This window comes from Vigna radiata, chromosome 8 (genome assembly GCF_000741045.1).
Source record: "Vigna radiata var. radiata cultivar VC1973A chromosome 8, Vradiata_ver6, whole genome shotgun sequence".
Classification (NCBI taxonomy): domain Eukaryota; kingdom Viridiplantae; phylum Streptophyta; class Magnoliopsida; order Fabales; family Fabaceae; genus Vigna; species Vigna radiata.
The window spans coordinates 39,575,429-39,595,790 of record NC_028358.1 but is presented as its reverse complement, the minus strand read 5'-3'; the positions used below and the strand labels follow the sequence as shown (position 1 = coordinate 39,595,790).

The window sequence follows — 20,362 nt, the reverse complement described above, 5'->3', positions numbered from 1 at the left end:
ACACTTAGTTGAGTCTCTTGAGAGTCAAAAGTTGGTTTTAGCGATATTATGCTTGTTTTGCATTGTTTTGTAGGGTTTTTAGGTGAATTAAATATGGAAATAAAGTAAGGTGGCAATTAGATTGGGTTAAGGATAAATAAGAAAGTGTGCATGGCAATTAGATAAATAAGTGGAGTAAATAAGAAGAGTAGATATATGAGAGTGGATAAGATGAAATTGTAAACCCCAACAACACCATTCATTCATAGTTTCTCAAAACCAATTGAATCAACTGCATTGCATGTTTATTTTTGTCCTTTGAATATAACCACCAAATTTATTCTCTTCTCAAGTCTTATGGAATTAGGTTACATAAAAGTTAAGGCTTAAGAGTCCTTTGGGAAAACGATACTCGGACTTACCCGTTTATATTAGTTGATAACGATCTGGTACACTTGCTAGGGACTTAACAAGTTTTTGGCGCCGTTCCCGGGGACTCGTGGTTTAACTTATCTAGTATGTAAACTGATTAAGTTTGACTTGATTGTATATATCTTTTTATCTTTTTATCTTTTTATTTTTTTTAAAATATAAAAAAAGTGCTACTAGGGTTTGTGTTTCTTGTGCATGAGCAAGAACAAAGACATACTAGGAGCAAGAAAAACACGCAACCTCTTCTTGAAGGCTTAAGCAAGGAAAGGGGGAGAAGGAGAGTCAGACGCCCATCTAGGGATTTGTTTCCTTCCCCTGAAAGATTATCATCACCTTCACCAGATAGAAGAACAGAGGAGATGGCTGAAAGAACTCCTCCAAGACGCACTCTTGCATACCAATCAAATGTGGTTGGCCTTTTCCATTTTAATAGCATAGTCATGCCTACAGATCAAACGGCCAACATGGTGATGAATCCAGCACTTATACACTTGGTACAAAGCAAACCGTTTCATGGCCTGTCAAATGAGAATCCTTATGACCATTTGACAATGTTCAGTGAAATATGCAATACAGTGAAGATGACCAGTGTATCAGATGACCAGTATATCCTGAAGGGACGTTTACTACATGAGAAGTTGTGGCTACAAAGTTTGTCAACAAATATTTTCCACAGTCCAAAGTTACTCAAGGAAAACTGGAGATCTCATCATTTAAACAAGGCATGAAAGAAACTCTAAGTCAAGCATGGGAGCGATTCAAAGGACTACTCAGGAAAACACCAGTTCACAGATTTGACAAGACAACCATTATTCTTGCCTACCTTGGTGGACTGAATATGCAGTCTAAGATGATGTTGGACGCCTCAACTGGAGGTGATATCAAACAGAAGACTAAGGATGAAGCCTATGACTTGATAGAGAGTATGGCAGCTAATGGACAAGAAGCATATAGTGAAAGGGGCGCACCAAAGGAGCTTGTAATGTCTCTCTAGCACAGTAGCTATGTGATCTTTGTGGTGGAGACCATATTAATGGTCAATGTCCTATACCTGAGGAGATGCAGTAGGAAGCTAACTATATGGGGAACCAATACCAGTACAGACAAGAGAATTTCAACCAAGGCAATCCTAGCCAAGGTTGGAAGAATCATCCAAGTATTGGCCAACAACAGAATAACCTATCAGGGCAACAAGGAGGCTTCAGGCAGCAACAATCTTCTCCTTTGTGGCAGCAAATAAATCAATTGACAGAGAAAGTTAGAGATTTTTCTAATAGATTTGATAAATTTGTGAAATATTATCATTCTCAACATTCAAATGATCAAGCTACTTTTAGATCATTAGAGACGCAACTTGGTCAACTGTCAAAAAGGATTGAAGTCACAGAGAAGAATCAAGCTAGGGTTAATACTGATGTTAATCCTAAGGAGGAATGTAGTTTTGTAGTAAGGGAGAAAAGAAAAGCAGAGGAAGAAGTGATTGAGATTAGTAGTGATGAAGAAGAGGTAAGTGAGAATAACGAGTTTGGTGAAGAAGAGGGATTGGAAGAAGTTGAGAAAAGAAGAGATAATCACAATGGGCAGATGAGAGAAATATTTAGACATGTGACCATGGTCCCTATGGAAGAAAGTCATCCTCAAATTCCTGTTTATACAAAGAAAAGTAATTACATTGGAGAGGTGATAGACCTTGATGTGGAAAAGGAAGAACAGGAAGTATTTGTGCAGCCAAGAAAGGAACACCATCCACCAAAAATGAAGGATCCAGGATTGTTAACTCTTCCTTGCGTGATAAATGATGTGAATATAGGAAGAGCAATGATCGACTCTAGGTCTAGTATAAATTTAATGCCTTTAAGTTACTTAAAGAGAATTAAAGGGTTAGTGCTAAAACCAGCAAACAATACTATTACAGTTGCAGATGGTTCTGTTAAGAAAACAACTGGTAAGGTGGAAGATGCAATTGTCCGTATTGAGGAGTTGGAATTCTTGATTGACTTTATAGTTGTGGATATGGAAAATGAAGGAAGGATTCCATTAATTTTAGGAAGACCTTTTATGAGGACTTCCAGAATGGCGAAGCGTATTCATGATGGAATAATTAAATTTGAAAGATCAAGAATATGTGTTAATATATAATTGCTCTAAAGGAAGGAAAGTGAAAATGAAGGAAAGGGACAGACATAAGCAGTCAAGAAGAGAAGTTGCACTAAAGGACAACACAACAGGTACCAATTCTAATAGTTGTAATGTTTTGTAGGTACCTGAAGATAAGGAGGTTGACAAAGGAGGCACTATCCACACTGAATATACACCACTTCTTATAGGAGCACAAGTGAGATTTAAGAGTAAGAAGTGGCTTATTATTAAGAATCAGGAAGATGGCAAGTTGGAAATCAGGAAACCATTCACAAGAGCCATAAAGAGAGTGGATAGAAAGCAACTGATGAGTTGGGTTGATGAAGATCCCAACCAGATGGAATGAATTGATTTTATCTAAATCCTACTTTGTATAAACATTTATAGTTTTAGGGTATTTGATTTTGTACATGTATTTTATTGAATTATTGAACACTTTTTGGGTAGCATCTACCGAGGGATGCTAAATTTTTATGTATCTACTGAAGGATACAAGGTAAGTACACCTACTGAAGGTTGTTGGAAGGATAATCACTTACTGAAGAGTGCTAAATAGGTTTGGGTTAGGCTCGTGACGTTAAACAAGCGCTATCTGGAAGGCAACCCAATTGTTTGTTTTGTTCTTTTATCCTGTGTTAAGTGCATTACATGTTAATGATTGCATCTGAGAGGGGAAAAACATATATTTGAAAAATTGAAGGTTGAAATTGAGTGCTAGAAGGAAAGATAACTCAAAAGAAAGCAAAAAGAAGAAGAAGTGAAAATAGGAGCAGACCGATGAGCGGTTGCGGCGCTGAGGGTCTCGGCTTTGCTTAAAAGCTGAGCGGTTTTTCACAATTTTTCACTTTGAAAACCTTCTTTGCATTTCGCCTGAGCGGTCTCCCTAAGCCTTAGCATTCTCCTTTCACTTTCAAGAGCTTTTTAGAGAGATTTCCTCACTTTCTCTTCACCCACTCACCAAAAATTCAATTTTCTACCATTGCTTTGATAAGTTTTGGGGTTTTTTGGTTGAGAGACTTGCATTGGAGAGGACATCCATCATCAATTAAGCAATTTTTCTGCAAGCATTCATAATCTTCACTCAAGTAAATATGCAAATTCATGATTAGGGTTTCTAATTTTGGGATTTGTTAATGAACATGCTTAGGAATATGATAAGTTAGGGCTTTTGATTTCTATGCATGAATTGGTAGAATAGGAACTGTTTGAACCGATTGAATTGCATGATTATGGTTTGGATTGATGAAATTAGCAAAAGAGTGGAGATTAAAATCATTTACGAAAGGATTTTGAAAAACCCTAGCCGTCACCGCTGAGCGGTCTGTTTTGGCGCTGAGCGGTGGCACGGCTTGAGGCAAACCGCCTGGGCGGTCTTCATGGACGTTGAGCGGTCTGCAGTTGTTTGGCCTAAATGTTGAAATTTTTGGATGTTTGTGTGTTGAGGAGCCCTGTTTTTCCTCAAAGAATTGTATGATCTGATGATGCACTGACCTCTAATGATGTTTCTGTGAATTTTGTTGGATGAATTTGATTTATGCAGGAATGTCTACCTCAAAAAGAGTTAAGACAATGGGCAACAAAAGGAAAGAACCAGAGAGACCTAGAAGATATTATTCTTCAAGGTTCCTTTTAAGGAAGCATGAAGAACATTTTGCTATAGTCTAGGAGAGGCGACTGCTGATGGAGAGAAAAGCCATGTACATTCTTGATTTAGCTCCAGAGTTTGGTTTGGAGATTGAAAGGCGCGGATGGGAGAGATTGACGACTTATCCAGCACCAGCCAGTATTGAGTTTGTAAAGGAGTTTTATGTTAATGCCTTGCCGAGAGGAGGAGTGTCTGCAGGGAGGTACATGAGCTATGTACGTGGGTACTTGATCAGCTATGATCCTGATACCATCAACGCTTTTCTAGGGACTGAGTGGCCAGGAGAGCAGTGTAGGTATGCTGCTATACTGGGGGAGGCCAGGGATTATGAGGACATTGAGCGAGTAATGTGTATCCCAAGGAGGCATTTTCAGAGAAACCCGAATGGAGCACCGGTGAACATCCTTAGGGCAGATTTTACTCCCCTAGCTAAATATTGGATGGCATTTACTCATGCCAACATCCAGCCATGTTCTCATGTTTCTGACATCACTTTACATCAGATTCTGGTAATCTACTATATGTTGAGGCAGATGGACGTGAATGTTGGTAAGATCATTACCAGTGAGATTTTGAGCTGCGCCAACACCATGAGCAGCAGGACGCCACTGGGACATCCGTCCCTAATCACATATTTGTGTCAGCAGGCAGAAGTGGACACTTCAGTTCCACCCTTTGAGAGGCCTGTTGGTATCGGAGGGGGTAATTTTCGAAGAGTATAACGCAGCGGAATTAAAACTCAGAGAGCGGAAAGCGTGTTCGATCACGGTTAAAATGAAATTAGTCCTTTTAGTAAAAATAATTTTCTTTCAGAAAATTAAACAAACAGTTAATATGCGTAAAGTAAAATGAGTGTAGGGAATAGAAAAATCACACGAGTATTTTTATACTGGTTCGATTCAACAGAATCTACGTCCAGTCGTTAATCACTACAAAGAGTGATTAATAGTTCCACTAAAAACAATTTTCCAGATTACAATCAAATGAACAAAATATAAAACGAAGAAAACCACTCTACCAACTTGAAGAGAACCGCTCCGGCAATCGACCAACGATTCCCGAGCTTCTGAGAACCGCTCCAGCAATCGACCAACGATTCGCGAGCTTCTCCTTTCACAAGACCAGGCAGAGCACCTTGCTAACTTGAAGAGAGTCTGCTCTAACTATCGACACACAATACGCGAGCCTCTCCTTTCACAAGACCAAGCAAGGGAACGATGAACAAAAGCTTTCTGAGAACTTCCCCCTCTGACACACAATGTTCTAACAAGCTTTCTCAGTTCAAAACGTTCAGTTCTGAATTCTCCAAATCCAAATATATAGCCAAGTACACTGAATGCGAAAGGTTAGCTCCCAACTGCCATGAATAATCGATTATTGTAAGTGATAATCGATTATTCAAGTCCGTTACAGAGTTTTCAAAAAGTGATAATCGATTATATGAAGTGATAATCGATTATTCAAGTATGACTTGTGATAATCGATTATTCAAGTATGACTTGTGATAATCGATTATTGCTTCATGATAATCGATTATTCTAGTACAAAAACATGTGATAATCGATTATAGCTTGACTATAATCGATTATACCGGTAAGAATTACAATATTTCAATATTTTCCTACTACATTCAAAATCTACAAGTTGGTTTTAACTATTTTTCTATTACATTCACAATCTACAAGTTGTAGCATCATCAAAACTCATCTTCAGGTTTTACCAATACTCCCTTATTGGTAATAAGGCCGAGGAGAGCTATTAATGCCTCCTATTTTCATCAGTATTGTAGAGATGACGAGCTAGTTGGAGCAGTCCCTAGGAGACATCCTAGGAGGGTAGCAGCACGCAGGTGGATGAGCCTGTAGATGCACCGACACAACAGCCTGAGCCATTCCAGATGAGAGACATGTACATGTCTATGATGGAGGCGAGGATGAAGTCCCTTTGCAGAGGGCAGGAGGCCACTGTCGAGATGATCATAGGACTTTATGACCAACCACTAGTGCACAAGTGGACTATGAATGAGTTCCGTAGTGTGATGGCTTGGCCTCAGGGACAGGCACATGGTAGTGGGTCCGGAGCTACTGGGACTTCAGGAGGACAGGACGATAACCAAGAGGATGAAGATTTTGAGGATGCCCAGGAGGAGGAGGAGGATGATTACTCAGACAAGGATCTTCATTGATGGCATCTACTGATGAATGCCAACATTGGACAGGGATTTTTCTTTTTCTTTTTCTTTGTACTTTGATTTAGTAGTATAGGTTGAATTTATGTTTGAGTCTATGCTTGGCTTGTACACTTATTTGGATAATGGTTCAAGTTTATTGCATGACGAGTTGTTTGCTATTGATGATTGATTGTGGATGATGATTGAGAATGTGTGAATGTTGATATCCATGTTGATGGTTCACTAGCTATGTGAACAGATGAGTAAGTGATTCATGATTGTGATTTTCATGCTAAGCAGGATTCATGTGAGAAGTGAGAAAGCATGATTATGTGAGGTATTGAGCTTTAGAGTTTTATTGTTGTGTGCACTGTTTACAGGGAATCATGAATGGTATTGACTTAATCTTGATAATTGATTGAATTGCATGTGTATGTCATATGATCAAGGCCATGCTTGGAAATCCCTTACTTAGCCAAATTTTCACCCAAAGAATTTTAAATGATATACCCTTTTTGAACCTTGACCTTAACAGTATAAAAACCCTTGTTTGAATTTATTTACCTTGAGTTAGGGTTGAGAATAATTATATGTGTTGAAAAGGTTCAAGTTCGAGGTTAAATGGGGAAAGTGAAAGGCAAAAGAAAAAGAAAAGCATTGAGTTCAAAAGATGAAAAAGAAAAATGCATGTGAAAGGAAAAGAAAAGAAGAAAAGAGAAAAAACATGTAAAGAAGAACTCAATGTAAAATGAAAAAGGGAAAAAGTTGGGAATGAGTGAGATTGGTTAAAAGGAGAGTGTACTTGAACTTTGAATGATGATTTAAAATCTCTTAACTCAAGGATTTTGTATTCCAAAAAAAACCAATTTTCTTGATAGCCCAGCCACAATACAGGCCTTGGAAAAAGTCCTTGTGATGACATTTGCATGTAAAGATGTTAATTGTCTTAGATGAATGACAATATTGTTTTATGTGACATGTGAACAGTAGAGAGTATAGTGACCTCCTAAACACTTAAGTGATTGAGTGAAATACTTGCTTGGTGAGAATTGTTAAATCCATGTTTACATCTATGTTTAGTTGATTGATCATTCATGAACAAAACATCTGTTGGAAAAAGTTGATTATGTGAACTAAGATGGATTGAAAGCATACATGCATCTTTGTAGGATTCCACTAAAATTTGAANTGTATAATAACTTGTCATGAGAAAAAGGAGTTTTGAAAAGTGTGAATTATTTGATGAAAAAGTGAAAAAGCCAAGTTTTGTCTTGTTTGCTTGAGCACAAGCAAAGTTCTAAGTTTGGGGTTGTGATAATGGTCTAAAAAGACACCCTTTATGACTTAGAATGAGCTTTAAATCAAGTAAAACACTTAGTTGAGTCTCTTGAGAGTCAAATGTTGGTTTTAGCGATATTATGCTTGTTTTGCATTGTTTTGCAGGGTTTTTAGGTGAATTAAAGATGGAAGTAAAGTAAGGTGGACTTAGACCCATGAAAGAAGGAGAAAAATGATGAAAAGAAGGGTCAAGCAAGCCGCTGAGCGCCAGAATGGTCCGTTGAGCGCTTAGAGCGATTAGAGTTGAACCGCTCAGCGACAAACTAACCGCTGAGCGGTCAAAGCGGCACAAGGCAAACCGCTGAGTGGTGAATTTAGGCGCCTGTGCGGTTGTCTGTTTTTTTAGCAAGATTCTGTAAATCTTTCTGTAATCTATCTGTTATCTTTTTGGGTTTATATATAGCCCGAGTGCGAATTAGAAGGGGATTCTTTTGGCAGAGAGAAATGTCCAGAGCTATTCCACACACCTTGGTGGAGGTTCCTTAGATGCTTAGGCTCCAACCAACCAAGTTTAGGGTTATTTCTTCCATTCTTTCATTATTTTCATCTACTTTCACCATGATTATGGTGAACTAAACCCTTTGTTGTTGGGGAACAATGTAATCTTTTGAAACTCTCATATATTCAAATTCTTATTTATTTCATATGCTTGTCATATACTTGTTTATCAATTGTTGGGTTCTCATCTGTGCTCAATGCTTTTATTGTTTAACTCATTCAGTAAAGTCTTTATCGATATGGGGACGTACGGTAATGTCATGAACTGGTGGGAAATTCCTTGATTATGCCAATATCGCCTAGGGATAGGGGTAGGACGGTCAATTGTAGTTGCTTCTGATCGCATTACATTATTGGTTACTAGGAGAGGCTAGGGATAGCAAGCCGGTAATTAATAATAGGCTCTTTTCACCAAGGGATTGGGTTAAGAGTAAATAAGAAAATGTGCATGGCAATTAGATAAATAAGTGGAGTATATAAGAAGAGTAGATATATGAGAATGGATAAGATGAAATTGTAAACCCTAACAACACCATTCATTCATAGTTTCTCAAAACAATTGAATCAACTGCATTGCATGTTTATTTTTGTCCTTTGCATATAACCACCAAATTTATTCTCTTCTCAAGTCTTACGCAATTAGGTTACATGAAAGTTAAGGCCTAAGAGTTCTTTGGAAAAACGATATTCGGACTTACCCGTTTATATTACTTGATAACGATCTGATACACTTGTCAGTTCAAAAATAAGGAAACCCAATTCCATTGTCATCCACTTTTACTGGACCATTCACCTTGGTTTACGGTCTGATGGATCGGGTATCTATATCAGAAAGTGTTTTGAGTATAGTTATTTTAAGAAATCCGGTGCAAAATGGGGAAAATTATGGAAGCAAAGTATAATTTATGAGCTGGTTGGGTTATTGAATCCAGTTCGAAATAGATAATTTGTTAGAGAAGTTTGAGAATCAAACAAAACTAATGATTGAAATGTTTACATGGAGACTAAAACTGAAATGCATTTGGGTGTTTGCTTTAAGTGAATGTTGACAGAAACTCATATGAGCAGAAGATTAAATATTGTGATTTCAAATAACTGGGACAACCGAAAAAGAGATCGGAAAACTTGATAAAATGAAAATTTGGCAACCAAGCCAAGTGCCACAATAACACATTTAAAAACGTGTCGACAGTATTTTTTTTTTCATGGTATAGAAGACCACATGTCGACAATTTTTTTGGCCGCTTTGTTTGCTGTTTCCCCACCTTGCATGCAGTTGCGAATGGAGTGATGAAAAATAAGCCAAAATGGTAGAAGTCAGCTTTCATCTAACCATTTTTTTTCCTTCGATTCTGTTGCAATTACATATAGTAATTCTAACCCTATCATGTGTATATAACATACAAGGAAATAAAATCTGAAGCGAGGATTGGTACACGGAGACAGCAGTTCTGAGGCGACAAACTGCCCATGGTATCCTTCGATCTAAAGCATGAACTGCTTCATCACAAATCAAAACAGCCCAAGGAACACTGCTTTTGTTAATTGCTAAGAGTTGTATGGTGCTGATGTGGGAATCTTGCGAATCCCTTCTTGAATGCCAACTGGTTTGTTGGATAATCTACGCTTGTACCGTTTGAGAACAGATGCTAAATTCTCCTTTCCCTTTGGGAAGGCTACATCACCAGCAGCAGTTCCAGTACGACCTTTTCGGCTAGAGATTGCTATCTCCACATCCTTCACCATCTCAAACACCACAGACGCAGTGGTGCATTTTCCGCGGCCTGGTTTTGAAGCTGGTGGCAGCATCCCGTTGGAAGGAGGTGAGCTTGATTTTATCTGGTACGTCATGGGTACTTGAAGGCAAAAGCATGCTGTCATGGGACTACGAGGCTTGGAGAAAGCCAGATCAATTACACCCTGATTCATAAAGGAGAAAATTTGGCATATAAGATCAATAAAAAAGAAAAAAAAAAAAACAAAACTATAGAGAGTAGACTTGACTCTACAAGAGGCAAGATTTTATATCTGACATTTTTTGACATTCAACAAACAACACTCATTATAGTGCCTATTTAATGGATGGATTATATATTGACGAGTGATGATTGCAAATAAACATAACATTGGAACAACATATCCAGGTGAGCAACCACCAAAGGAAAAGGATATACCCTAGTTAGGAGAATAAATATCAAGTTCTCAATGAGGCATGAAATAACCAATATCTCCACAAATAGAGCACCTGAAACTCAAACGACAGGGTTACTAAAATTATACCTGCAAGCGATTAAGTACATAAGTGTACTTGCCCCACAGCTCTGGTCGGCTCTCCATCAGTGAGAGGTCAAGAACACGATGGATACACCACACCCCAAAGCTTATAATTATGTCTGCTCTCCAAACACATCCATCCCCACAGTTGGGGATTGAGGTCACAGAAAAATTAGACCAATTTGCCTCATTGTTCTTCATTGAAGATAAAGACTTCCCATCAGAAGAAAAATAGCGACCCTCTCCCATAGGATTTGCCTGATTCATCTCTGTAGTTTCAACTTCAGAGAAAAATTTTTCCCTAGCAGCAACCCGGTCAATCAAATCTTCATCAGCCCCATCATTCTGTTTAAACAGCCAATCAGAACCTTCCAGTTTTAAGAGTTTCAAAATACAACTTCTAAAAGATTGAAGAAATCTGCCATCTACATCCACAATCGAAGTAGTTTCTTGAGTAATTGCACTAGGTCTATTTCCAACATCTTCTGTTGCAGCATTATGAACTTTATCATCCACCCCAAACTGCTCGAAAGGCTGTCTGGACCAGAGGGATCCAGTACCCAAACCAGAACTCAACTGGGAAGAAAGTACATTGGTGTAGACTTTTGATGGAGAGAGTACATCGAAGGCTAAAGGAGCTCCTGTCCTTGATCCGGAATTTGAAAATAATGACTGTTCATGATGAGTCCTACCCGCAGAAGATCTATGGCCACCAACAGAACCATCCCACATAGCTCTCTTATCAGATACGTAAGGATCCTTGTGAGGGATGGCATATCCTGAAATGTCTGGCAAACTGTGGTACTTCTTAGCATTAACTGAGCTGACTGAATTATCAGCTGGTCCGTAACAGGACCTCTCAGATGGCAATTGGCTATTTTTAGGGACAGCAATATTGTGGAAGCCTGGGGGTTGGCTTAAACCTGAACCATTTTGCAACTTTTGCCCCATAGCAAGAGCGATAGAATTCCTGTAGTTGTTTGTATTAGTAATAGAATTCCTGTAGTTGTTCATAATACCCATGGAAGGGGATTCCATCAGATCATTTAAGTTATCAGAATTCGTCTCTTTACCAACCTGATTAATATATGATGCAACCTGATAACCATGTACAGTAGGTGGCGGATTATCCCAGGACCCGGATGTAGGTAGATTGCGCACACTGAAATAACGCCTTTCACCAGCACTGAGGAAATTGCGGTTGGAAGTCTGAACATATTCATCCATAAACTGCACGGGATTTGTTCTCACTGAGTGATAACTCCTTCGAGGCTCATAGGAAGGCTCAAAATTACTTTGCATCCTATGCTGCTTGGGAGAGTCATATGGAGCGGAGCTGATCAGATTTTCCTGTCTACTTCCTGCAGACATCCAGTGCCCAGAATGTTCCTTTCCACATGTATCCATTTTCTGCAAAGAACCAGTGAGTCTTGAATCCACTCCCAGTAAAATATCAAGTTTCTTAGCCTTAGCTTCCTGGGTAAATTGACCATGCAAATCATAAAGCTGCCCCCAGAATTCGTCAAGAATAGCAGCTAGTTGACGTCTTGCACCACGCCCTAAACCTGCTAATCTTGAAAGACTTCCAATGCTATTACCTCCATCATCACTTTTCCCACTAAGACTCCTGAATGATGCTGGGCCATCCGGTGCTGAAGATGGGGCAAGTGAGACCACTTTTGATATTTCTTCAGTTTCCCATGAATCTCCATCATCATCATCCCTTTCGGCATTTGAATCTCCCTCAACTTCTACAGTTTTCTCAACAGGAGCACTAATTTCTGTTTTTAAAGTTTTGGCATCTCCCAAACTAATACCAGAAGTATCAGTACTTGCTGCTGGCACTGCCTCTGATTCTGAAGTGGAAGTTGATTCCTTAACAACAGGTGTTGGGGAGCAAGGAAATGATGTAAATGAATGAGTCTCTCTTACAGTAGTCACTGGAACATCAGGCTCCATAATAGTTTCAGGTAGTTCATGATGAAAACCTGCAACAGGTAATTCTGAGTATTCCAGGGTCCTTGCTAGAGCTGGTGATGGTTCCATCACCTGAACAGATGCATCTCCATGATATCTTGTTTCATTTAAATCTGTTTCCTTATTATCAATCCGTGGTTCTTGTGTAGCCTGTGGCATGTCCCAGTTCCATGCTTCATCTAATTGAATACTTGCAGATTTTAATGGTGTGGCAGCTAACCAAAGCATCAAACAGAATGATGCAAAAGCAGTGCAAAGAAGAACCAAGTATGAGAGAGAGACACCATTCCCCACGTTCCATTTCAAATTGCCCACCCAATCACTACTACCAAATATCATTTCTACAACAAAGACAATATTCAAGACAAGCATCCCAATAAATATGATCAAGGCCGAAAATTCCACAAATTGAGGGATCTTGTGTACCCCCATTATTGATCTAGATGACGCTATCCGAAAAAGGGGGATCACAGAAGATGGAAGTTGCAAAGCTACCACAATCTGAGTGAATATAAGTAGTTGATACATCCCTTCAGCTCCTGAACTCCAAACACAATAAAGGGCGGGCAAAACAGCAACTACTCTAATTGTAGCATAATGAAGCCAACCTGGAATGTCCAATTTTAAGAAATTATGCACAACTACTTCTCCACCAAAACCCCAAGTTAACGCTGTTGTTTGGTTTGCGAAAAACAGAATGAGTAAAAAAGCAAGCATGGCTATTGGACTACGTAACACCTGCAATTAAGAACTTAGAATTAGCTTTATTCAGTGGTTAAGACAGACGTGACTTTGTCAGTTGTAAATAAATATCTGGATGTAGATCCATTATGAGTGGAAAGGATACCTGTTCCATTGGAGATAATGCGTCCTGAAATGTAGTTAAAACAAGACCCATACTGTAGAACTCATTTGCTCCAGCATTCATCAGCACATTATTTACCAAATAAAGGCCACTGAAGACACATATGATGGCCAAAAAATGGTTATGACATAAAGCATCCTTAGAAATAGTAGTTGATCCCTGATGCCACTGGAAAAAGTAAACAAAATCTCAGATTTGACAAAAACAGCAATGGGTATGAAATGGTACATTCTGTGCAGTCCTATACGAAAAAATACTGGAAGCTGGTTAGACCAGACAAGCTTAAAAATATATGTTCACCCAAGGATTCCTAAAAAGGACCAGGCAAAACAAATGTAACCTGACTTAGCCAAGCCTGAGGAAGGGGATTTGATCATGCCCTCTCCACTCAGCTATTTATACAGGGAAATTAAAGATGCTAACACAGGCTAAATGAGAGGAATCGAAAAACTTTAGTGATTCAACTTTCTTAAGTTCTTCCAAATCTAGTAGATGAAAGGATGACTTTCACATAAGTGAGCTCATCCTAAAAGAGTGAATAGATAAAATAGAATTCTCAGAAATAGAGTAAATTGATCATAGTTGTGATTCCCTTTTATAAATTTACATCAAAACTAACTTCCTGTCTTCTTTGAGCACAAGATTGATTTAAGATAGCAGTATGTCATGTAGCCATGGAAGACTGTTCCCATGTGGCAGGATGCAGACATGTAATTCTTAAGAACAAGCAAACCACACGATTTAAACAAATTCAGAAGAACACAAAACGAAAGATAGAAGCTTGGAAGCAGGCTACGGATGCTGATGCTAGAAAAATTAGATATGACAGGAAATAATACCTGTACAATAGAGGAATGAAGGTAGAAGTTGTGAGGCACAAGAGTTGCTCCTAAAAGACTCATCAGCACAAATGCACTCTCCCCACTCAACTTTGTTAATATTCCATTAATGGATAATGGAATGTCTGGTTGATTAATGAGTGTTCCAAATACAAATGTAAGAAAGACAAAACATGACACAAACAGGCCCACGATCTTGGCCTTCTCAATGTCCTAGACAAAGGATATATCGTAAGTGTATTGTGAATCAATAGAAATTGATGAATAATCAACTAATGATACTTACAAGGAGGACAAAAAGAAGGAGATGGAAAACAGCGCCAGTAGCAGTTAAAAAGACACAAGTGAACAAGTCCCACCCAAAGAGAATATTTAATCCATGTGCCATGCCCAATATCTTGCAAAACAGAAAAAATCACAGGGTCAAGTCAATAAAAGGTCAGCCATGTTAAATCAAAGATAAATCATATTCTTTGCTAAAGAGACAGGCAATATTGAAAGGTAATCAAGAGTGAGAAATATTACCAAGTTAAGGTCTAGCATGATCACCGAAAGTTCTGCTTGAACTCCAAGGAGCATGCATGTCCAGTTGTCGTACTCATCACTGCATATCTTTGGCACAAAGAAGGTGGAGCTCCATGAGAAAAAAACAGAACGATTTTTAAGCAAGAAGTTCTACAAGAGTGTGTATCTGAGTGGTTTGTAGGGATAGAGAAAAGTCAGAAACAACTACAGACTAGCACTCAACTCAAACAAGCATATGAAAGAAAACCAATATATCTGGAGTCAAATAGCGCATAATGTAGCATAGCACATTGCCATAGACATTCCTTCACTTGTTAGTTTCAGGATGGAAGAAACATTTAATAAGTATAATGTCCTTACTTCCAAGTTATATCTAGAAAGGTAGAATTAAGAGTGAATAGAAATGAACATTAATCGTCATGTTTTTATAACTTCTGACTTATAGGCCAAATAATACACAAATGAAGGGTAGAAATAAACCGCAATATTCTTTATTTCCCGATTAAATAAAACTAAAAACATAAAAAGTGGGAAAATATGAAAAATCTTTCGGGCTCCATTCCGTCTTGATAAAGAACCTTGGATACTTTTAGCCTTCCACATCTTACAGTTGCCTATAGTGGAATTGCTTCCTTGAGAGGGGTGAAGAACAAATATTAAAAGATCACAAATCCAACAAATTGTTCAAAAACGATACAGAACATCTCTTTATTGTTTTGAAGCGTCAGCACAGAAAGCTTTCAAATCTTATAATTGCACTGCAACAACGGTATAATTATATAAACCCATCATGTTGAAGGTATAATACCTGAGCAAGATCTTTTCCTGTGACAACACCAATCTTTGCTGATATGTATTGACAGAAGATTGCAGCAAAGTTGAAGATAAGTGCGAAAGCCATCAAATCAAATCCGAATCGTGCACCTCCTTCAACAATTGCCACCCACTTTCCAGGGTCAACATATCCGATTGAAATCAAAAGCATAGGCACAACAGCAGGAAGAGACCGGTGAAGCAAACTGGGAGTGTGATTAGCATTCAATGTCTCTGCTTCCATTTTACTCTTTTAGTACAACGAAGAGTAAGGCTACAGGGAAATAATGATACACGGAGAAACACTGGGAAGTACCAAAACTCAGTGAGTCATAAATTATATTGCTGCTAGTTAGGTATATTACTAGCAAAACATTTACATGCCATTCACCAAGGTGTCAAGAGCTTGAAACATTAACCATAATTATGAAGATAAATTAAAGGACAAAGAACTTTCAACTTGCAAGTCAGTACACGACAATTGGAACAATTCAACAAACTAGTATCTCCTCATATCCCAGCAATCATCCAATGATGCTCCAACATTAACTGTGATCATCAGACACAAATCTGACTTTATAACTGAAGTCAACATGCGCACCATTCCAAAATCTCTTCAGCACAACCTTACAAACAATTCCAATCATATCCTTCACACGGCTGAAAGTCAATCCAGTTCATCTCAAACACCCCTTGAGACTCTCAATGCTAATCCAACAAAGTACACCCTGATAAACCAACCTCCTCAAATCCTGCAACGAATTAACTAACGTCAACAAAATAACCCCCATAAAAGAAATAATAAATACCTTGAAAAACCCATCAGCACAACAAATAATACAATAAACACAAAAATAAAAACAAAACAAGATCATTTCATTTTCTTAAATTTATTTTACAGAGTAAAAAAAAACAATAGTAAACGAAAACCACCACAGAAACAAACTGTACTGCATCCACCAGAATTAAATAATAATAATAATAATAATAATAATAGTAATAAGTTAGATCTTTAGAAGAAAACAAAACTAAAAAATTATGCTCCAAAACGTTAAAAGAAATGTTGAGAAGCATAGCAGCAAGGAAAAACCCTACAGTGTGTAGGGTCATGTAACAGATAGAAGGGGAAGTGAGAGCGTTGGCGTGGATCTGATGCAGAAGAAACAAACGCAGACGGAGAAGAATAAGAAGAAAGAGAAAAAATGAAGAAAGAAAGGGAAAAAAGAGTAGCACGAATTTCGACGAGGAATATGATTGAGGGTTTCATGACTCAGAATTTAAAGACCGTACAGTTTCAGAGTCTGAGAGTCGTTAGGGTTCTGAAATCTTTACCTTTCCCTGATTTTCTTTTCAGCTGCCACAAGTCTCTATCTCAGCTATGCTATTCACTCCTGCAAAGTAGATCTCACGGGATCATATCATCATTTATATGTACATGTATATATCTATAATATATAAATAAAACATAATAAATAATAATGTCTTCTAATTTATTGTTTATTAATTTACCATAATAAATGGTTTACTACTAACTTGTGAGAACATGGAGAGAGAGAAAAGAGAGAACTCGATTATCCCGGAAAGAGGAGAGAAAGCGAGGAACGAAAAAGGAAAACTGTGGCATGGGTGAGGGGTTTCAACTTTCAAGCTGTTTCAACTTTCAAGGCCACATTGAAGAGAGAGAAAGAGTGAGTGATGGGAGAAAAGAGAGAAAACTTTCATCTCATAAATAAATGTGTTCCAAAACGTCTCTCAAACAACGCTATTAGAGTTTTTTATTTATATCCTTCTTCTTTTTCTGTGTTAACTAATTAGATATTAATATTTATTTCAAAAAACATTATACAATTCAGGAAATCTATAAAACTGAATAATGTCGGAAATCATTTTAAATTATTTTATAATACAAATACATCATTTTCTTTTCAATTTTATTCTTAATATTATTATTATTAAGAATAATAAACTAATTTCATAAACTAATTATTATAAACTAATTTATTATTTTTTTAATAATGCTATGATCTTCTTTATAAAGAGACTCATATTAGACATGAAGAATAACACTAATTTCATAATAAAATAATGACATATATAAATAAAAATATCTATTATGAAAAAAACAGTAAATAAATATATAAATGGAAAATAATAAATTAAGGCAATACCAAACAACATTAATTATTTTTGGACACTTCCAAAATTTTGAAAGGGTTTGTGTTTTTCACACAAGGTTCTTGGAGGAAAAGTTTCTATTTGATACAATTTGTGGTGACTTTAAAGGTCTCTTTTTGCAACTTGATTCATTATGTACATAGGAGTAGTGTTATAATTTAGAGCTTCTTCATGTTTATCACAATGGAAATTGGAATTCAAATATCCTACTTTCTTATAGCTAAGGATCTCTTTATTAATTATGTCATTGGGATGCTTCAAAAAAAGGTTCTTAATCAACCAATTTTAGTCTTTTGTACTCGTAACACCATGTATCATGTTGGAACTTGCGTGTGGTGTTTACCCATCCCTATAACATTGAGCACTTATCATACTTCGCTAGCTATATCATGTATAAATACGGTACACCTACATGTATCTTATACAATAATATATTTATTTTAAAGATAATAATACCGTATATAAAACACTTATTTAAAATACAATTACTATATTATTGTGATGGTAGAAATCCATGTTAAGACAATTTTTCACAGATACTGGAATATAATAAAACTATTATTATTATTATTAAATTGTTATTTGTGTTTCATAAATTTAGATGCAGTATTCAAAGTATCTTATATCATATATAGATATACGAAAAGGTTGAAGTATTCATCGATTAGGTTTACTAGTCATTAATATTTCTTTATTAATACACTTAATTTTAAGTTATTTTATACTCTTCTTATAGTGTTCAATAGATACTTGTCATTTAATATTTTTTTTACTAGAAATCAATTATTATTTATTTGTGAAAAATAAAATAGTTGCTAATATTAAGAATTTAAGTGTGAGTCTAAGTTTTATATTGAATAGATATGAGAAAGTTTAATAACATATAAAGAAAAAAAATTATAAATTTGTTGTCTTAAAATTTTGGGTTAGAGACGATATTAATCTAGGTATGAATTCATGTTTTATTGATGTTGTCTCTTGTTAGTTATTTTTTTTTTAAATATTCACCAATGATATTAGAGTTTATCATTCATCTTAATGATAAGCTCAAACAAGTATAATATGATTCTTGTATTAAAAGTCTTTCAGACAAGTGTGTCTTGTTATGAAGAACAACGATACAAGATATTTATGATTAGATCGATTGAGGGGATGAATTGATGTGAGATTACATAATGTATTGTCAATAAGACTATAATTTTGTTGTTTCTCTTACTAAAAGACTCAATGATCCTTTCTAATGTACAAACTATTTAGCTTGAACAAGATAGCAAATCTTTGGAGAATGTGGTGAATTCAAGATTTAGTTAATCATGGTCTCAACCTTATAGAAGAACCAAGTTATGTTTTCATTACAATTAATCACATTTGTCTAGTTTTCATCCTTATGATCCTCTCGTTTTCACTGAGACACTTTATGATAAAGTTATAAGGAGATATTTCTTCTTAACATGCTTATATCTTATTTAGATGGAAAAACATTATGAAATAATTTATTTGTATAATGAATTTAAAAGGTTTTATAATATGTTATTTGGATATTCAAATTTTTTTATTTAAAAAATAATTCGATCATTTAAAATTAGATTTTAAATTTTATTGGAAAACAAGGATATCACTAGTGCAATGAATGGATACGACATCAGTTATTTTGGAGTTATGGCAACAGGTCCAAAACCAAGGTATATTCAGACGAGATAAAAAAGTGAAACTTTTGGTCTCGGTTGAAAAACTAAAGAAAAAAGGTTATGATATTTTCCCAATTCAAAAAAACTCAAAGTAGTAAAAAAAAAGTCTTTTACCTCAGTTGGATTTAGAACCAAGGCTAAGGCAATAGACCTTTTTCTACCTCGGTTGGATCCAAAATCGAGGCAATAAACCCTTTTCTGCTTCGGTTGGATCCAAAGCCAAGGCAATAGACCCTTTTATGCCTCAATTTTTAGCATAATTGTTGTCTAACGTCCATTTTTAAAAAAAAAATAACAATTATGTTCCTTCAACGTTCCATATAAAAAAAACAACATATATACAAAAACAAATTTGCCTGCATATAATAACAAGAAATCCTTCTAGATTTTCCAAAAAAAAAATGCCATTTTTTATTTTTCAGAAATTTATTGTTTTTTTTTTCAAACATTGCAAAAATATTTAAAATAATTAGACTTCGATGATTGAGTTGAAATTTTTTGTGAGAGGTTTTCATTATTTTTTAGTCCTCCAACAAATTTTCAGAACATTTGAAGTTTTTGATTTACCATACTCTCAGTTTTACCTATACCTATGTTTTGATGTATATGATGTACAAAGAACAACCAATCAAACCAAACCAAACAAAAGTTCATCAAAAAGCTAAAATGAAACAAAACTAACCTTGAAGGTGAGTATGATGCTAAAATGAAACGAACGTTACAAAAGAGTACCTGTGGACAAAACCAATCGGTCAAAAAAAAATCATACCTAAAGTACTTAATCAACGTAAAATGAAAGAAAAATTAAAGAAATGTTGAGGTTGATGGTTGCAAAAATGGAGAACGAAGAAAGCAAAGTGGAGGTAGCACAGAGAAAATGAAGAAGAACGAAGAAGAAATGTGCAAGAGACTTTATTACATTACGAAATTTAATCCTAGAAATAGATGTTATTACCTCGATTATTTTATTAACCGAAGCAATAAGGGGTCTATTGCCTCGATTAT

General features: G+C 36.3%; 1 protein-coding gene across 4 annotated transcripts; it reads right to left on the bottom strand.

Annotated features, from left to right (window-relative positions):
* Window positions 1-9,297: 9,297 nt before the first annotated feature.
* On the bottom strand, window positions 9,298-17,242 carry LOC106771912 (ethylene-insensitive protein 2). Of its 4 annotated transcripts, none has more exons than XM_014657958.2 (9): window positions 17,004-17,242; window positions 16,827-16,885; window positions 15,490-16,246; window positions 14,682-14,768; window positions 14,443-14,553; window positions 14,157-14,369; window positions 13,300-13,485; window positions 10,482-13,190; window positions 9,298-10,121 (listed from the first exon to the last, which is right to left on the bottom strand). In XM_014657958.2, exons 3-9 carry the CDS (start codon window positions 15,736-15,738, stop codon window positions 9,750-9,752), a joined length of 3,927 nt encoding a protein of 1,308 aa, XP_014513444.1. In that variant the 5' UTR covers window positions 15,739-16,246; window positions 16,827-16,885; window positions 17,004-17,242; the 3' UTR covers window positions 9,298-9,749. The 4 variants fall into 4 exon arrangements, with proteins under 4 accessions (XP_014513444.1, XP_014513443.1, XP_014513445.1 ...); XM_014657957.2 differs by having other exon boundaries at window positions 17,028-17,242; XM_014657959.2 differs by lacking the exons at window positions 16,827-16,885; window positions 17,004-17,242 and adding an exon at window positions 16,590-16,809.
* Between the last annotated feature and the right edge of the window lie 3,120 nt (window positions 17,243-20,362).